This window comes from Salmo salar, chromosome 02, assembly GCF_965601325.2.
Source record: "Salmo salar chromosome 02, fSalSal1, whole genome shotgun sequence".
In the NCBI taxonomy this organism is placed as follows: domain Eukaryota; kingdom Metazoa; phylum Chordata; class Actinopteri; order Salmoniformes; family Salmonidae; genus Salmo; species Salmo salar.
In genome coordinates this window covers 43,091,467-43,111,004 of record NC_138292.1, presented here as the reverse complement: position 1 = coordinate 43,111,004, position 19,538 = coordinate 43,091,467, and the positions used below count along the sequence as shown (strand labels likewise).

The following is a 19,538-nucleotide window of genomic DNA, read 5'->3' as shown; positions in this document are numbered from 1 at the left end:
GTGTGTGTGTTGGAGTGACAGTGTGTGTGTGTGTGGTGTGTGTGTGTGTGTGTGTGTGTGGAGTGCCCTGTGAGTGTGCACGGAGACTATGAGGGGTAAAGGGTCAATCAAAAAGGAGTCTACATGTTCTACCCCCAAGTTGTATAAGAACCTTTGAATAAATGAATGAACAAATTATTTCATTCATCATTAGCCTGGGTACCTGACAACCTTCAATGGTGTCATGTTGTTAAACAATGGATAGACAACGAAAGATATCCAAAACGAGACAAACTGGCACCCACACTACATCAACATGGCTGAAATACTCTGTCACAGAGAGGATAGGTTGTGGTGAATGAATGGCTTTAGAGATATGATACAAGTAATTGCGGACCAGAACATAAGTCAAAGATAAGATAACCCCAGGTTCTAATGGCAGTTTGGGATGACATCGTTCCTTTAAGATCATGGTCTTTCATTCCAAAGCATTGCTTATCAACTACTCTAGCCATGTCCACGTTTATTGAGATCAATGTCCAATGAATAGCTCCCTTCCATTGAGCAGTCCTGGAAACCTGCATCCACAGCTCTGGAATACTGCTGCATTCTTTGTGACATTATGTTTGACCTTCTTTGCCTCTTTTCACCTGCATTTCTAGTTTATGTACACTAGCACTGTCAGTGTGTGTGCCTGTTTGTGTTTAAGTTTCAAGTTTTAAAGTCATGTGCACAAGTACAGCCTTTCTTGCAAGCTCTCAACCCAACAATGCAGTAATCAATATCGATGTAGTACTAAACATAACATAAGGTAGAGCAAAAAAACACATGCGAAATAAAAATAAGAAGAACACGAGAAAGTAAGTAAACTATATACATGGTCAGTTCCAGTAGCATATTTACAATGTGCAGGGATACTGGAGTGTCAGAGGTAGATATGTATAGGGGTAAGGTGACTAGGCATCAGGATATATGATAAACAGAGTAGTAGCAGCATATATGATGATTGTATGTGAGTGTGTGTGTGTGTGTAGTCAGTGTGCATGTTGTGTGTGAGCAAATTAAGTTAGTGTGTGTGTGTGTCAGTGTGCGTGAGTGTGTAGAGTCTTGTGAGTGTGCAGAGAGACAGCGCAAAAAAAGGCTCAACTCAGATAGTCCGTGTTGCCATTTTGTTAGCTATTGGCTTGGCGATAGAAGCTGTTCAGGAGCCTGTTAGTGTCAGACTTGATGCACCGGTACCCGTTGCCGTGTGGAAGCAGAGAGAACATTCTATGGCTTGGGTGGCATGAGTCTAACAATTTTCTCGGCCTTCCTTTCACACTGCCTGATATAGAGGTCCTGGATGGCAAGGTGCTCAGCCCCAGTGATATACTGGGATTTGAGGGCCTTTGCCAAACCTTTTCAACCTCCTGAGGTGGATGAGGCGCTGTCGCACCTTCTACACGAATGTGTGCAGACCATTTAAAGTCCTTATTGATTTGGACACAGAGGAATTTGAAGCTCTCGACCTGCTCCACTGCAGCCCTGTCGATGTGGATGGGTCCACAATCAGCTCCTTGATCTTACTGATGTTGAGGGAGAGGTTGTTGTCCCGGCACCACACTGCTAGGTCACTGACCTCCTCCCTGTAGGCTTTCTCATCGTCTCCGTTGATCAGGTCTACCACCGTTGTGTTGTTAGCAAACTTGATAATGGTGTTTGAGTTGTGGTTGCCACGCAGTTATGGGTGAAAAGGGAGTACAGGAGGGGACTAGGCACGCACCCCTGAGGGGCCCCCGTGTTGAGGGTCAGTGTGGAGGAGGTGATGTTGCCTACCCTCACCACCTGGGGTCGGCCCGTCAGGAAGTCCAGGATCTAGTTGCAGAGGGAGGTTTTCAGTCCCAGGGTCCAAAGCTTGGTTTTGAGCTTGGAGGGGAAAATGGTGTTGAACGCTGAGCTGTAGTCAATGAGCAGCATATTCTCACATAGCTATTCCTCTTAGGTGGGTGAGGGCAGTATGGAGTGCAACTGAGATTGCGTCATCTATGGATCTGTTGGGGCGGAATGCAAATTGGAGTATCTGGGATGATGAAGTTCATGTGTGCCATAACCAGCCTTTCACAGCCCTTCACGATTGCAGATGTGAGTGCTACAGGGTGGTAGACATTGTGGCATGAAACCTCAGAGTTCTTGGGAACAGGAATGATGGTGAACAGCTTAAAACCTGAGGATTACAGACTGGGACAAGGAGAGGTTGAAAATGACCGTGAATATGCCTGCCATTTGTTCTGCACATGCTCTGAGAACACGTCCTGGAACTGGCCGGCCCCGCGGCCTTACGAGTGTTGACCTGATTAAAGACATTACTCACGTCGGCCTCGGAGAGCGAGATCACTTAGTCCTCTGTGTGTGTGTGTGTGTGTGTGTGTGTGTGTGTGTGTGTGTGTGTGTGTGTGTGTGTGTGTGTGTGTGTGTGTGTGTGTGTGTGTGTGTGTGGGGGGGCACGTACATGCAAGCGTGTACCTGAGGGAGGTGGTCAGTTTGAGTGGCCTGACTCCAGGGGTGGCGAAGCGGAGAGAGTTCCTGTAGGTGACCTGTTGCACGGCTCTGTTGAAGCTCTCAATGTCATCACCCTCCAGAACCAGCACAGACTGACTGGGGTTCACATGCACCTAAAAGGTCAAAGGTCAAGAGTTCATGCTCCGAAGTCGCACACCCCTCATAGTCAGACACATAGTTAATTCTTGCTATGTATTCTCTTTATATATTTCATCAGTACCACCGTGTTGGGACTTGTTTTAATTGACTGTAAAAAATATATAGTTGCATGTGCACAGAAAAATATTATGCAGTAGACTCCATATACATCAGGGGGAAACTAACCCTTTTTGTACACAACAATCTGAGTAGGACATATACTGTAGCAGTGGTTAAAAAAAAATGTTTCGGGTACCATGACCTAGATGCAGAAATAAAAATTCTGGGTGTCAAAGCCCACTCTTAAGCCTTAGCCAAGTGAGACAGTGATCTATAGGACTCCTCTTCAGCAGGGTGAGGTTACCTTCATGCCTGAGCCCAAGGTCTCCAGGTCCCCAAAGTCCAGCCCCTCCCTGCAGGCGTACAGACACTCCACCACACTGTGGGGCTCCACACTCCCTGGACGCACCGTCACCCCTGACAACAGTCCACGGTAACCACCCACATACTTCCCTAAAGAACCAGAAACAAAATGAACACAGTCAACACACACAAAAAGATTAACACCCACACACAGGCTTACACAGACATATATGCGCATGAATGGGGACACACACACACACACACACACACACACACACAATTAAGTCACCTGTGTCTTTCCCCTCAGGGATGGTGTTGTTAAGGATGTCCTTCTGTTTATCTTCTGTCTCTGTGGGAAGAAAAGAAGAAAGGTTAAAGGCCCCATGAAGTCATTTTTACATGAAATAATTTCTGGGTAACAAGTACCTTTTTTAATTTATTTATTTGACCTTTATTTAACTAGGCAAGTCAGTTAAGAACAAATTCTTATTTTCAATGACGGCCTAGGAACAGTGGGTTAACTGCCTGTTCAGGGGCAGAACGACAGATTTGTACCTTGTCAGCTCGGGGCTTTGAACTTGCAACCTTTCGGTTAGAAGGTCCTGTGTAGATTGTATTTTCAACCAGCAACTATCAGGAAATAACACTGATAAAAAGTTTCATCAGCTGTTGTAAAATAATATTTATATAACAGGTGGGTCTAATCCTGATTGGTTAAAACCACATTCCAGCCGATGTCTATTCCAAAACTTACCAGCAGGTAAATATAAGATGTTAAAATGCCTATTTACTCTGTTCCTTCTGACTACGCAATCCACTATCTCATCAGCCCAGTCAATCAATTTATTAACTTGATGTCCATTATAAAAAGCATCTAGACATGTAACATTTCTTTTAGGATAACATTTAGTTTTCTACAGCGGAGATTTGTATAAACCTTGCTGTCGGTCTCTCCGGCATTTGTAACATTGTTTCAATATTCAAATTCGATCCCAAGCTGTCCCAGAGTAATGAACGGGTCGGGAGTCGAGATGAGACATACAGGCAGCTTTTCTCAGCCAGTCGAAATCATGAATCAGCTGGCATCATATTTATGGATATATACAAAGAAATGTAAATGTAAATCCAACTCCAGTTTAAAGTGATTGTGTTAGCTGTTTTGTTGGCTAGCTCCTCTGAACAAGTGTCCTGACGAGGGAGCACATTTTCTATGCCAGACGAAATCGGGCCTCATTAGCTCATTGTTATGAATGTATCAAAATAAATGTCACTAGAAAACAGCTTAAACAATTGCAAATGTGGCAAGTTACATAAGTTAGCCGTAGTTGGCTAGCTAGCAAGCAAGGGATAAGAACGTTGCCAGCCAGTATGGCAATGGAACATATCGAACAAACGTCCATGAATGACGACTGGGTCGCGTCTCCAAGCAACCGAACCGATAGAACGAACGACCAATCGGTTTTGATAGCAACCCTAGATTTGTGTCAGGACTATATATTGTGGAAGGATGAAATAGTATGAATAAATTCACCAAAATAACGTTTTTAATAAAAATATGTAAATCATTATTTGAATATGTTGGTAACCCGTTGTATAAAAGTGATAATGCCCTCGAAGCAGGTGTTTGGAAGATATATAACACCCGTGCCAATATATCCTCCAAACACTGGCTTCTCGGGCATTATCACTTAAATAAAACACAGAAAACAGAATTTTGACTGCACTGGGCCTTTAAAGACAGAAGGGGTAGAGGATAACAGAGAGAAGTGAGAAAGACAGGTGTGAGAGGAGAAATAAATGGTTAGTAAAAGCAAGTGGCGGAGTGGAAAAAGAGAAAGGAGTGAAAAAAAATTAATAAGAAGGAAAATAAACGTGTAAATCTGACAAAGGTGTGTCATACCCTCATAATCTCCCAGCAGCTGGTTACCACACAGGCAGTAGCCATGAAAGTGTGTGTGAGTGTATTTCCAGTGCTAATTGGTGTGTCCCATTTTAGCGATTAGCGCTGGTGTAACTGGCAGGCTAACCGTCTGGCCTGCCTGTTGTTCTGTTAGCCTAAATAATTGATAAGTCAGTGATATTAATAGAGTATGGAGAGGCAGTCAGAGCATCTCACACAAATATAATTAGGTGAATGAGGAGGGAAATGCCATGCTTTTCAGTGTCAGACGGCGTGTGTATGTACAGTGCCTTGCAAAAGTATTTAAACCCCTTGGATTTCTTCATATTTTATTGTACTACAAAGTAGGATTAAATAAATTGTCTTTTTTTGTCAACAATCTACACAAAATACTCAAATGCGAATGTGGAAGAAAAAAAAAGGATTTTTTTTATAAATAAAACATGTATAACAGCCCCTTAGCCTAATTAGTTAAGGAGTACATTTGGCTTAACAAATCACGTAATAAGTTACATGGACTGTGAAATAATAGGATTTGACATGATTTTTGAATGACTAACCCTTCCTCTATCCCCCAAACATACATAGATACATAGATCCCTCAGTCAAGTATTGCATTTTAAGCACAGATTCAACTACAAAGACCAGGGAGCATTTGAAAGCCTCATAAAGAAGGGAAGTGATTGGTAGATGGGTAACAATAACAAATCAGACATTGAATATCTCTTTAAGCATGGTCAAGTTAATTATTACGCTGTGGTTTATACACTGAGTATACCAGACATTAGGAACTCAGGGTGCTGAATACTTACGCAAAAACTATATTTTAGAATTTTTCTTCCACTTTAACATTACAATATTTTGTGTAGACTGTTGACATGACAATGAAATACATTTGAATTCCACTTTGTAACCCAATAAAATTTTAAGAAATCCAAGGGGTCTGAATTCTTTTGCAAGGCACTGTGTATATATGTGTGTGTGTTGTGTGTTGCTTTCATTGGTGTGCTGGAACATTTGGTTCTATGAACTGTTTCATTTGCAGAAGAACGTGAACTGGGACAACTGCCAAAAATGTAGTTTTGGGGCAGGCGTTGCTCTTTTGTAATCTTGTAACCTATTCAAGAAATGTTGTGGTACATTGTGGTACATTATTGTGATCTTTTCCTTGCCATGTTCTCATCAACTACCACTCATTAGCAACACTTGTCATTACATTGCCATCATTCCAGGGTATCTATATGTGTATGTAATTAAAAGTGGCATTTCTATTTCATTCTTGTTAACTAGCTTGTTATAGAATAATATATTATTAGTTATCCAACTGGTAGTAACTCTAGTATAGGACCTCTGTAATGTAAAGTGTGGCCCACTTAGGCATCCTTCATTTGCTTACAGGTGTTCTATGCAGTGTAAGGTTTAACCGTTCTAGGTAGCGTAAGGGTTAACCACAGAGTTTCTAAACCCAGAGTCGCAACATCGCAACGTTTTCCGGTAATTCTTGTGAAACAGGCCAAACAGACTAGGCCGGGGTTTGGGAAGTCACTGAGAGAAGTAAAACAAATTCTTCCTTAGTTGTTTATTTTCTCGAAATCTAAAGGCACAACCTAGATTCGAGCCAATATCTTAAGTAGTTGAACATTATTACTCCAACCTCGTGAAAGTGACAAACTGAAATGTTTGAATTTCTGTGAAAAACATCTTCATATCGAAGGAGTGCCTTTAATTTGCGCAGTTCGCCACCAGACGACTGTTAGACACGATAAAGTGAGCTTAGCTTGCCGACGTCGCCATGACATCGCCTACAAGTGTGATAGGCTAAAATCACCAATCTTCATACTGTCTTTGGTTTAACCAATCGTTACCCCAGCAGGCGCCAATGACCAGTCGCTGTCTTGGGGCAGGGTTGGGTATGGCTCCGTTGTCGTGGATGAGGGCGGGGTCGAAGGTGACTCCGTCCACGTACAGTGTCACAGAGGGGAACTGGACACTGAGGGACAGGTGATGCCACTCGCTGTCACACACCTAGCGAGGAAAGAAGGACATGAAGACACAATATGTCAGAGGTCAAGAAACAGCTGAACACTTGGGTTGTGTACAGCAGACACAAAACAGGAAAACTAAAAAAGGAGAACTAAAAAGAACTAGATGTGCTACATGAATTTATCCCATATAATATCAAAATGTTTCTAAATGTTTTATCCCTTTTGTTTCTACTGAACACTACCCATGACACCAGACTGAGCACTGTAACAGATATTGTCGCAGAAGAGAGACAGAGGGATATGCCAAATCTTATCTGTATCAGCTTGGCCCCTATAATCCTACCCAGTTTAAGCTGTCTACGACCAGTAACCCCAGCCAAAACCACTTAGTCCCCCCTCCAACCAAAACCACACAACCCCACCATCCCCTTATCCCCTCTGCCCCTGCCTCTCATCCAAATCCTATTCTTCCTAATCCCCCTGCTCTTTGTCCATTCCCATATTTACAAATTCCCCCAAGGGAAATATCCTAGCCTAGCAAGTAGAGCATTGCGACAGTAACCAAAAGGTTGCATGTTTGAATCCCCAAGCCGGCAAGGTGAAAAAAACTGCTGTTCTGCCCTTAAGCAAAGCAGTTAACCCCCACAACAACTGCTCCACGGGTGCCGATGATGTCGATTAAGGTAGTTCCCCGCACCTCTCTGATTCAGAGGGGTAGGGTTAAACGCAGAAGACACATTTTGGTTGAATGCATTCAGTTGTATAACTGACTAGGTCTTCCCTTTCCCTTGTAGCTAGCGAGTCTGCCTTGAGATCAGGAGCCCTAGGTTGTAACCCTACTTAATGCAGTTGTCTTAAAAATAAATAAATACAATTGCAACTGGCATTAAGTGAGCGTTGGCCTTTTTGTATGGCTCTTTCACTCATAGCTCTCCTTCTAGCAACTGTTAATTGAAGAAAATATGTTCCAGCCTCATCCAGCAACATTCCCATAGTACCTGCTCCAGTTTCCAGAGAAACTTCACAGGCCGCGCAGCGGAGACGTCGGGCCAGTAGAAAAGAGATAGACGGCAGCCGTGAACGGAGAGAGAGTAGTGGGAGAAGGAGTCGTCTGAGGAACAGGGAAAGGAGACTGGCAGTCAGTAGACAGAAAACAGCATTTGAGACAAAACTTGCAGACGGAATATGAGACACAGGCAGTGCATCTCTTCATATTTCCTCGCCATAGTCTTCACAGAATTAGACTGAAGCAGAGCCATAAAGATACAGTATACATAGCGGTTGGAAGTAAGGGTGCTGAGGGTACTGTATCACCCTCTGCAAAATCAGAAGAAAAAAATATATATACAGTACCAGTCAAAAGTTTGGACACCTAATCATTCCAGAGTTTTTCTTTATTTTGAGAATTTTCTACATTGTAGAATAATAATGAAGACATCAAAATTATGAAATAATACACACAGAATCATGTAGTCTTCAAAGTAGCCACCCTTTGCCTTGATGACAGCATTGCATAGCTTGGCATTCTCTCAAGAAGAGACTTGCTTGGGCCAAGAAACACGGGCAATGGACATTAAACCAGTTTAAATCTGTCCTTTGGTCTTATGAGTCCAAATTTGAGATTTCTGGTTCCAACCGCTGTGTCTTTGTGAGACGCAGAGTAGGTGAACGGATGATCTCCGCATGTGTGGTTCCCACCGTGAAGCACGGAGGAGGAGGTGTGATGGTGCTTTGCTGGTGACACTGTCAGTGATTTATTTAGAATTCAAGGCACAATTAACCAGCATGGCTACCACAGAATTCTGCAGCAATACGCCATTCCATCGGGTTTGCGCTTAGCGGGACTATAATTTGTTTTTTTAACAGGACAATGACCCAAATCACACCTCCAGGCTGTGTAAGGGCTATTTGACCAAGAAGGAGAGTGATGGAGTGCTGCATCAGATGACCTCGCCTCCACAAGCACCTGACCTCAACCCAATTGAGATGGTTTGGGATGAGTTGGACCGCAGAGTGAAGGAAAAGCAGCCACCAAGTGCTCAGCATATGTGGGAACTCCTTCAAGACTATTGGAAAATCATTCCTCATGACGCTGGTTGAGAGAATGCCAAGAGTGTGCAAAGCTGTCATCAAGGCTGTCACGCCCTGATCTGTTTCACCGGTCTTTGTGCTTGTCTCCACTCCCCTCCAGGTGTTGCCCATCTTCCTCATTATCCCCAGTGTATTTATAGCTGTGTTCTCTGTCTGTTGCCAGTTCGTTTTGCTTCGTCAAGCCTACCAGTGTTTTTCCCCTGCTCCTGTCTTTCTCTAGTTCCTGTTCTCTAGTTTTCCCGGTTTTGACCATTCTGCCTGCCCTGACCCTGAGCCTGCCTGCCGTTCTGTACCTACTGACTTTGACCTGCCGTTTGCCTGCTGTTTTTGTAAAACTTTTGTTACTCCGAAACTGTCTGCATCTAGGTCTTCTCCTGAGCCTTGACAGTACAAACTAGCCATGACGGACCCAGCAGACTCAGACCAGCTCCGCAACACCGTCTGCTCCCAAGGAGCCACCATTGGTTGGCACAAGGAGTTGCTTCATGGTCTTATGGAAGGGTTCCAGACCTTGGGGTGGCAGGTAGCCTAGTGGTTAGAGCATTGGACTTGTAACCGAAAGGTTGCAAGATCGAATCCCCGAGCTGACAAGGTAAAGAAATCTGTAATTCTGGCCCTGAACAAGGCAGTTAACCCAATGTTCCGAGTCTGGAACTTGTTGGGCGTTTCACGCGAAGTGTTCTCTCATCATCGAGCTGCAGCCCTCCTCTTTCCCCACGGACCACTCGAAGATAGCATACCTCATCACGCTGATGTCCAGAAGGGTTCTCGCCTGGGCTGGGGCCATGTGGGAACAACAGTCGGCCGTATGGTTCAGTCTGGAGGAGTTCGTGGCGGAGGTGAAGGTTTTTGATTCTCCATTGTCCGGGAGAGAGGCTGCCCAGAAGTTACTCCAGCTTTGGCAAGACTCCCGCAATGTGGTAGACTATGCAGTGGATTTCTGCACATTGGCAGCTGAGAGTACCTGTAATCACTGAGCGGCTATGGGTACGTAGGAAGGAGAGGAGGTCCAATCGACCTCGCCTCCGAGGCATCCCGAAAGTCCCCAACGTCTCCATGGCCGAGAGGACTCAAGTCTAGCCAAGTTCCCCCGAGTGTCTCCGAAATCTGCCGATTTACCTCTTCCCGAGCTGATGCAACTAGGCAGAGCAAGGCTGTCCCCAGCAGAACGTCTTTCCACCGGCTTCACATGAAGAGTTGTAATGCGGGACTACTGGTCATTTAGTGTCCTCCTGTCCACTAAAAGACCAGACTCACCAGGTAGGGGCGAGTACTCTGGTGGGCCATACGGATAATTTTTCCTCTCCCCTTACTTGCTCCCCTTTCCATGCCATCCTGCTGTGGGGGAACAAGTCGATATCTCTCCGGGTACTCCTCAACTCTGGGGCCGATGAGTTTTATAGACGCTACCCTGGCGTCTGAGCTAGGCATCCCCACTCAGCCCCTCTCCATTCCCATGGATGTTAGAGCATTGGATGGGGCCAGGTCACCCGCAATACCACTCCCATCAATCTACGAGTGTCAGGGAACCAAGGCGAGGCAATTCAATTCATGCTAATTAAGTCTCCTCAGGTTCCGTGGTATTAGGATTCTCTTGGCTCCAGTGACACAATCCCTTAATAACCTGGACTGCTGGTGCCATCATGGGCTGGAGCCCATTCTACGATGCCCATTGCCTGAAGTCAGCGCAGCCTGCCCCGGGACATCTTCCTGTGGGCTCGAAAGTTGCCCCGGACGTCTGTCATTCCCGCGGAGTACCAGGACCTCCGGGAGGTTTTCAGTAACGTCCGGTCCACTTCACTTCCTCCGCACCGACCCTATGACTGCGGGATCAACCTTCTCCCAGGCACCACACCGGGGACGACTGTACTCTCCGTCGGGTCCAAGGCTATCAAGACCTACATCGAGCACTCCCTAGCTGCAGGGTGTATCTATCCTTCTGCCTTCCCCGCCGGCGCAGGGTTCTTCTTTGTGGAGAAGGACAAAACCCTGCGCCTGTGCATCGACTACCGGGGTCTCAATGACATCACGGTGAAGAACCGCTACCAACTACCATTCATCACCTCGGTCTTCGAGCTGTTCCAGGGGGACACCATTTTCTCCAAGTTGGACCTGTGGAACGCCTACCACCTGGTGTGGATACGGAAAGGGGACGAGTGGAAGACTGCCTTCAACACGGCCAGCAGTCACTACAAATATCTGGTCATGCCATTTGGCCTTACCAACACCTCAGCTGTGTTCCAGGCCCTAGTTAATGACGTTTTCCGCGACATGTTGAACCGGTTCGTCTTCCTCGACAACATCCTCGTTTTCTCCCACTCAGCCCAAGAACACATGTTCCACGTCCGACAGGTTCTCCAGCTCCTCCTGTAGAACCAGCTTTTAGTGAAAGCGGAGAGAGAAATTAGAATTTCATTGCACCACCATCCCCTTCCTTGGTTACATCATCGCTGCAGGGAATGTACAGATGGATCCAATAAAGGTGAGAGCTGTTGTGGATTGGCCCCAGCCTATGTCCAGAGTGCAGCTGCAATGTTTCCTGGGATTTTCCTACTTTTATCGCCGCTTTATCCGGGGTTACAGCGTTTCCCTGGCTCCCCGTCTACACTCACCTCTCCCAAGATTCCGTTCACGTGGTCCCCAGCTGCTGACCGGGCTTTCCGGGACCTGAAGCACCGCCTCACCACAGCTCCCATATTGGTTCATCCTGACCTGTCCTGTCAGTGCGTGGTGGAGACCGATGCTTTGGATGTCAGAGTGGGGTCTGTCCTGTCCCAGTATTCTGCCCTGGACCTCAAGTTACATCCCTGCGCCTTCTCCCATCGCCTAAACGGCAAGGAGAGGAATTACGATGTGGGGAATCGTGAGCTTCTCGCGGTGAAGATGGCATTGGAGGAGTGGAGTCACTGGTTGGAGGGGGCGGAACAGCCGTTCATTGTGTGGACAGATCACAAGAACCTGGAATATCTCCGCAACGCCAAGTGTCTCAATTCCAGGCAAGCTAGGTGGGCCCTGCTTTCACCCAGATTAACTTCTCCCTCTCCTACCGACCGGGATCCAATAATAACAAGCCGGAAGTGCTGTCACGCCACTATAGCCCTGCGGCTACACCCTCGTACCCTGAGACCATCCTTTCCACCTTGTCTCGCGATGGCACTCAGCTGAGGAAATAGGGAAGAAGGTCCATGACACCCAGAATTCCCAGCCGATATAGGGGCCAGATAGTCGGATGTTTGTTCCTGACGCTGTCCGCCCCTTGGTCCTGGAGTGGCCCCACTCCTCCAGAGTTACCTGCCACCCGGGCTTCCGTCAGACCCTCGCCTTTGTACGGCAATGCTTTTGGTGGCCTATTATGGTCCCGGACATTCCGCGTTCATTGCCGCATGCATGATCTGTGCGCAGAACAAGACTCCTCGGCAAGCTCCGGCTGGTCTCATTCAGCCACTGTCCCTCACCGTCCCTGGTCTCACATATCCCTGGACTTTGTCACGGGTCTCCCCCCCCATCTGATGGCAACACCGCCATCCTGACTGTAGTGGACCGGTTTTCCAAAGCCGCCCATTTCATTCCTTTGCCCAAAGAGACGGCCTAGCTCATGGTGCAGCACATTTTACGGATCCATGGACTCCCGGTGGACATGGTCCCCGACCGGGGTCCTCAGTTCTCATCCTGGTTCTGGAAGGCGTTCTGCACATTCATTGGGTCGTCGGCCAGCCTGTCCTCCTGGTTCCACCCTCAGTCCAACAGCCAGTCGGAGCAAGTCAATCAAGACCTGGAGACGAGTCTTTGCCCGCAACACCCTCCCCTGCTCTGCCGCCGGGCTCTCGCCGCCTTTCGAGTGTTCCCTGGGTTATCAGCCCCCGCTCTTCCTGGAGCAAGAGGAAGAGGTCGGCATACCCTCGGCACAGATGTTTGTCCGCCACTGTCGCTGTACCTGGAAGAGAGCCCGGTCGGCTCTTCTCAAGACTACCTCCTATTATCGGAGACAAGCGGACCGCCACCGGCCCCCAGCCCCCCAGTATCGTCTCAGGCAGAGGGTATGGCTGTGCACCCGAGATCTGCTCCTCTGGGTGGAGTCCCGCAAACTTTCCCCCATTTTAAAATTGTCCCTTTCCCCATCTCCAAGATCATTACCCCTCTCCTGTTAGTCTTCTGTTGCCCCGTACCCTCTGTATACATCCCACTTTTCATATGTCTAGGATTAAACCCATGTCTCACAGCCATTTGTCTCCTGTTAGGCTACTACATGATTCCATTTGTGTCATTTCATAGTTTTGATGTCTTCACTATTATTCTACAATGTAGAAAATAGTCAAAATAAAGAAAACCCCTTGAATGAGTAGGTGTGTCCAAACTTTTGACTGGTTATATATATATATATAGCGGTGGGAAAAGTACCCAATTGTCATACTTGAGTAAAAGTATAAGATACCTGATTATAGATATATTTACCCCCAAAATATATGGGGGATTGGAAATGCAGACAATTACATTAATGGAAGCAACAATCTATCCGCAATATTAAAGCTGATCCACCCCCTGAATTAAAAAATATGACTCAAGTAAAAGTTAGTCACCCAGTAAAATACCACTTGAGTAAAAGTCAAAAAAAGTATTTGATTTTAAATATACTTAAGTATCAAAAGTAAAATTAATTTAAAATTTCTTATATTAACCAAACGGTGCAATTTTCTGTTTTTTGTTCATTTACGGATAGCCAGGGGTTTCACTCCAACACTCATACATAATTAGCAAATGAAGCATTTGTGTTTAGTGAGTTCGCCAGATCAGTGGCAGTAGGGATGACATCTTGATAAGTGAGTGAATTGGACAATTTTTCTGTCCTGCTAAGCATAAAAAATGTAATGAGTACTTTTGGGTGTCAGAAAAAATGTATGGCATAAACATGACCATTTTTTCTTTAGGAATGTAGCAAAATAAAGTAAACGTTGTCAAAAATATAAATAGTAAAGTACAGATATCCCAAAAAACTACTTAAGTAGTACTTTAAAGTATTTTTACTTTGACTGACAGTTGTGACTGACCATTTGCCTGACCATTCTTGACGGTACTGCAGACGATAGTCTCCTCTTCCCTGCGGTTTCCTCTGGCCTGATTAGTCGGAGGCTGGGTGTTGATCCCACCCCTTCGCATCCACAGCTGGAGGGTGAAATGGTCTCCGGATATGGCCGCGGCAATAGAGTCAGGTACCATGGCAACATGGGTGGAGCCATTGAAGGAGAACACCAGGGACGAATCAGAAGAAGGGAGGGTGGGCAAGGCTGAGGTCCAATTGGCTGCTGGGGATGGGGGCGGGAGTAAGTCCACTTCACCTCTCACAGCACCTGGTGAGACAGAAGTGAAATCATGAATGACATACTGTACAACCCTAGCCTTGGTAAAGGCCTTAGAAGCATTAAGTCTTTTGGGACTGTCTGTGGTTAATGTGCTTGTTTCAGGTTGGGAGTTCAAACTCCCCTTCTGACTCACTCCAATGTTGCTGCATAACTCTACTTACTAACTCTAAACACGTTAATGCCTTAATGAGCTGACTTTTGGGCCTGTATTCTCCCGAAATGCATGACTGCATTACTTCATTTCATTTATGCACACACCACAAATGCAAGGTATTTTTATGCTCATGTGGCAAATAGGGCTAAAACCTATGTGACTTGAGCATGCTCCATTCCAATCTTCAAATAGTGACACATTATTATCCCAAAGATTGAGTCCATCATGAATAGCCCAGACTCAAGCAGCACTCACCACAGAGTCTGCGGACTGATCGGTCTGAGTAGCTGTCCCTGTCACAGCCCTTCCCAATATGGCCAGTCTGCAGCTCTACGGTGGCCTGGATGTTCCACACAGTCTCTTCGCAGGTCTCCAGGTGCAAACTGGGGAACAAGGGAATGCTGCCTGACCCGGGGGTATACTCCACCCGCTTCGACCAGCCTGAAAACCAACAGAGAAAATAAACCATCAAAATTCAGTGCATTAGGAAAGTATTCAGACCCCTTGACTTTTTCCACATTTTGTTACGTTTCATTACAATTACAATTTTCCTCATCAATTGACACACAATACCCCATAATGACAAAGTGAAAATAGGTTTCTATTTTTTTTGTTGCAAAAATAAATAAAAATAAAAAAGCACTACCTTTTTTACATAAGTATTCTGACCCTTTGCTATGAGACTTGAAATTGAGCTCAGGTGCATCCTGTTTCCATTGATCATCCTTGAGATGTTTCTACAACTTGATTGGAGTCCACCTGTGGTAAATTCAATTGATTCGACATGATTTGGAAAGACACACACCTGTCTATATAAAGGTCCCACAGTAGACAGTGCATGTCAGAGCAAAAATCAAGCCATGAGGTCGAAGGAATTGTCCGTAGAGCACCGGGACAGGATTGTGTTGAGGCACAGATCTGCAGAAGGGTACCAAAACATTTCTGCAGCATTGACGGTCCCCAAGAACACAGTGGCCTCCATCATGCTTAAATGGAAGAAGTTTGGAACCACCAAGGCTCTTCCTAGAGCTGGCCGCCCGACCATACCGATCAATCGGGGGAGAAGGGCCTTGGTCAGGGAGGTGACCAAGAACCCGATGGTCACTCTGACAGAGCTCCTCTGTGGAGACGGGAGAACCTTCCAGAAGGACAACCATATTTACAGCACTCCACCAATCAGGCCTTTCTGGTAGAGTGTCCAGATGGAAGCCACTCCCCAGTAAAAGGCACATGACAGCTCGCTTGGAGTTTGCCAAAAGCCACTGAAAGGACTCTAAGAAACAAGATTCTCTGGTCTGATGATGCCAAGTGTCACTTCTGGAGGAAACCTGGCACCATCCCTACGGTGAAGCATGGTGGTGGCAGCATCATGCTGTGGGGATGTCATTCAGCTGCACGGACTGGGAAACTAGTCAGGATCGAGTGAAAGATGAATGTAGCAAAGTAGAGAGAGATCCTTGACGAAAACTTGTGTAAGCACATAGCTAAGACAACGCAGGTGTGGCTTCGGGTCTCAATGTCCTTGAGTGGCCCAGCCAGAACCCGGACTTGATCCCGATCGAACAACTGTGCAGCAACGCTCCCCATCCAACCTGACAGAGCTTGAGAGGATCTGCAGAGAAGAATGGGAGAAACTCCCCAAATACATGTGTGCCAACCTTGTAGCATCATACCCAAGAAGCAGTGACCTGTCATTCAGGACAGCTTTGTTGCCTGTTTTGCATGTTATTTTGGCATTAATACGATGTCACATATCAGTTTGCAAAAGTTGTATAATTTTTTTTATAAAGCCACATACAAACATGGTCTATTTTTTGTTTTCTTGAGTAAGGCAGCTCCAAAATGCAGGTGTTTCAGCCTAGCTCAGTGCTTTCTGTGGTGGTGGGTCAGCCAGCGGAAAGTATAGAGCGTAGGGGTTGGTAATGTTCTCTAGTTGCGCCGTGATTGGCTCAGTGTTCTGTCACTCATGGGGACACTACATCACCGCAAAATCTACGGGGAGAGCTTAAATTCAAGCCCTTTGGGTGCTGCTCATAGATTTACTTTAGAAGTGCCCATCCAAGAAGGCACAAGGTCATTGGCTACAGATAAAATGACGTCAAATCATCTTACAGCTTCGATTGGACTGATCATGTCAACATCATACCTTCAAAATCTTAGCTAGCAAGATAGACAAGCAGTCATCATCCTGAATCAAGTCGACAATCTACTGGCAAATCCTTTTCAATCCTTGTCATATGAAGATCATTGTTTTATAAAACGTATTGGTGCTCATCGGTCATTGGATATAAACATTATATAACAAGTTGGAAATCGCAAATTCAACAATGAGTGGTTTGGGAGGAATCAGTGGCTAACTGCAAGCATTGCAAAGCAATCACTGGCCTGCTATTCAGAGGAGAGGGTGTGTGGTCCAAGTCTGGGTTTAAGGGTCTCTTTTCCAAGCTTAAAAGGATAAACATTCACATGCAACACCATGGGCCAGAAAAGGTTGAACACATTGGCCATGATGTCAATCCAGCATGACTTCTGTTGCATTCAAAACAACTGGAAACTTGGATCTTGTAAATGTTCAGTGAGTTTAAGACAACTGGGAACTCTGAAAAAAATGAGCTCCGACTGGGAAAATACGTTTTGAACGGTCATCCAACTTAGAATTTGCAAGTCGGGGAGTTGGGCCTCTTTCTAGAGCTTGGGCCTGAAAATCACTGACGTCATGATTCAACCTTGTTTTTCTCAGAGTTCCCAGTTGTCGTGAAAGCACCATAAATCCAGAGAATGCCAGATTTTTATGACAAAGTTTGATGACAAAATTTGCCCACAAGAAGGAGCCCCACGCCATCTTCCTGTTCAAGTGATCACAGCACAACAAGGCGAGTCCAAAATTGTATTGTATGCTGCTGCTTAAATGATGTAATATGCCAGGGAGATATGTATACTGTAGCTAAGAAAGTAATACTAAGTGTATGTTGTGTAGTAAGCTGTTAGTAGCCCATGTGCCTCACCCTAATAATTTGGTCCCTTTCCCCCTCATAATTTTGCCTACTGTTCTGACTTGTTGGTGCACATGTAGCCTACAGCCTGTTTTGGAGAAATGTCATCATTGAATATTGTAAGAGCTACTTATGTGCCCCCTTTATTTAAACAATTTTGGGGGAGTTTGCCCCACCAAGATTTACATGCTGCAATCGCCACTACCAAGAAGACTCAAGGCTGTAATCGCTTCCAAAGGTGCTTCAATAAAATACAGAGTAAAGGGAGTGAATACTTAATATGTGATAGTTTTTTTATTTTTAATGCATTTGCAAAAATGTCTAAAAACCTGTTTTTTGCTATGTCATTATGGGGTATTATGTGTTAGATTCAGGGATAAAAAAAAAATCAATTTTAGAATAACGGTGTCTAGTAACAAAATGTGGAAAAAGTTAAGGGGTCTGAATACTTTCCGAAAGCACCGTACATAAATTCTGTGTTGATGAGTCATTCATGTTAGGATAATTATGCAAGGCAAGTTGTGTCCCCCGACCATTCACACCAATTAAGTTATCAAGTAGCATTGTCATCTTTGGTTATCACCATTTTCTCAATTGAAGTCTGCAAAGTGGTTGTTCCACTGGATATCATAAGGTGAATCCACCAATTTGTAAGTCGCTCTGGATAAGAGCGTCTGCTAAATGACTTAAATGTAATGTACAATTTTTTAACCCAACAACGTCCATTCTATATGCTACAGTATCATTTCAGACACTAATGTAGTTCCAACAAAGATACAGCCTGTGTCCCAAATTACACCCTATTCTCTACATACTGTAGTGCACTACTTTCGACGTCGGGCCCTAGGGCTTTGTTCAAAAGTAGTGCACTATATAGGGAATAGGTCCATTCCACACCACCACTGAGGAGACAGATGAAGAAGTCATGAATAATGAGGGTGATGATGCGTTTAGTGTTATTGATTACCGATCCAGCCGGGTTTGCAGGACGGTTTGACCGTGACGACGACCTGGGCGTCGGCCTGAGCGCGGTTCTTGCCACAGTCGAACGCGGTCACCCAGAAGGTGTGGACACGCTGGCGCTTCGAATCCAATGGCTCTGTGTTCTTAATGTTACCTAGGAGATGGGAAGAGAGGGATGGAGAGGGAGAGAGAGTTATGTACAGTACAATACAAAACACAGTCATTCACTCACTCAAAAGCACAGCGTGGAAAGTATGCACTATTATACACACACTCTCACCACACCTAAGCGCACACACAGCAGACACTCCAAAATTGTTCAGTGCAGGATATTCAAACGGAAAAGGCAACGACAAGGGAGGGAGAGAAGAGAGAACTAAAATAATGAATAAAAGACAGTTTCTTCCTATATCTAGAGACGAAGAGAGAATGCAACAAAGATATGGTTGACGGGACCTGCACGACAGGCCCCAGACAATGCGAGACGGGGGGAGAAAGAAAGACTGCGAAAGGGAGAGATGAAAGAGAACTATAGAGGTAGAGTGGGAGAGAGAGAGAATGACAATACTAGGGCATTTAAACCGCCCGGGCTGAAACAAAAAGTCTCTGTGCTTCATCTGGGCCCAGCAGCCTGACCCATATATTAAAGGAACTTCTCATCCCCTGCAACCTCCTCCCCAGTCACTGCCAATTGTGCAAAGTCATGGTAAAAACCTGACTCCTGAGAAAATCTGCCTCAACCCTATTCTGTTGTCATATTACAAAATGCCCGCTATCGATCTCCCACCGGTAGCCCGTCAATGGCAGTCTTGCAGACTGAAATCAAAGCCTTCTCCTCAGAGCAACCATGTCTACAAGATCAACGGAAACACTAGACTAAAGGCCTAACCCCCTGAACCCATTGTCCTCTGGGCTCTGTTCATATAAACCTGCCCTAGCAATGTTGATGCATAAGCTTTGCTTACACAACTACTACCTACGCACACGTATGTTGTTCTGAAAGCTGGGACGGCGGGAGTCAAACTGTGTTTCTTACAGCAAACACATGCTGCAAATCTACTCGTCGCGGTGCAAAAG

At 45.5% G+C, this 19,538-nt stretch overlaps 1 protein-coding gene across 1 annotated transcript in view; it reads right to left on the bottom strand.

Annotated features, from left to right (window-relative positions):
- Positions 1-19,538, bottom strand: part of LOC106583354 (calsyntenin-3) — a 36,111-nt gene that overhangs the window by 8,966 nt on the left and 7,607 nt on the right. Inside the window, exons 6-13 of the mRNA XM_014167474.3 lie at positions 18,466-18,615; positions 14,761-14,946; positions 14,040-14,339; positions 7,902-8,014; positions 6,784-6,943; positions 3,308-3,367; positions 3,020-3,168; positions 2,482-2,630 (exon numbers count right to left, since the gene is read on the bottom strand). Of these exons, the coding sequence (XP_014022949.1) occupies positions 2,482-2,630; positions 3,020-3,168; positions 3,308-3,367; positions 6,784-6,943; positions 7,902-8,014; positions 14,040-14,339; positions 14,761-14,946; positions 18,466-18,615 (1,267 nt within the window). The remainder of the gene's footprint in view (positions 1-2,481; positions 2,631-3,019; positions 3,169-3,307; positions 3,368-6,783; positions 6,944-7,901; positions 8,015-14,039; positions 14,340-14,760; positions 14,947-18,465; positions 18,616-19,538) is intronic.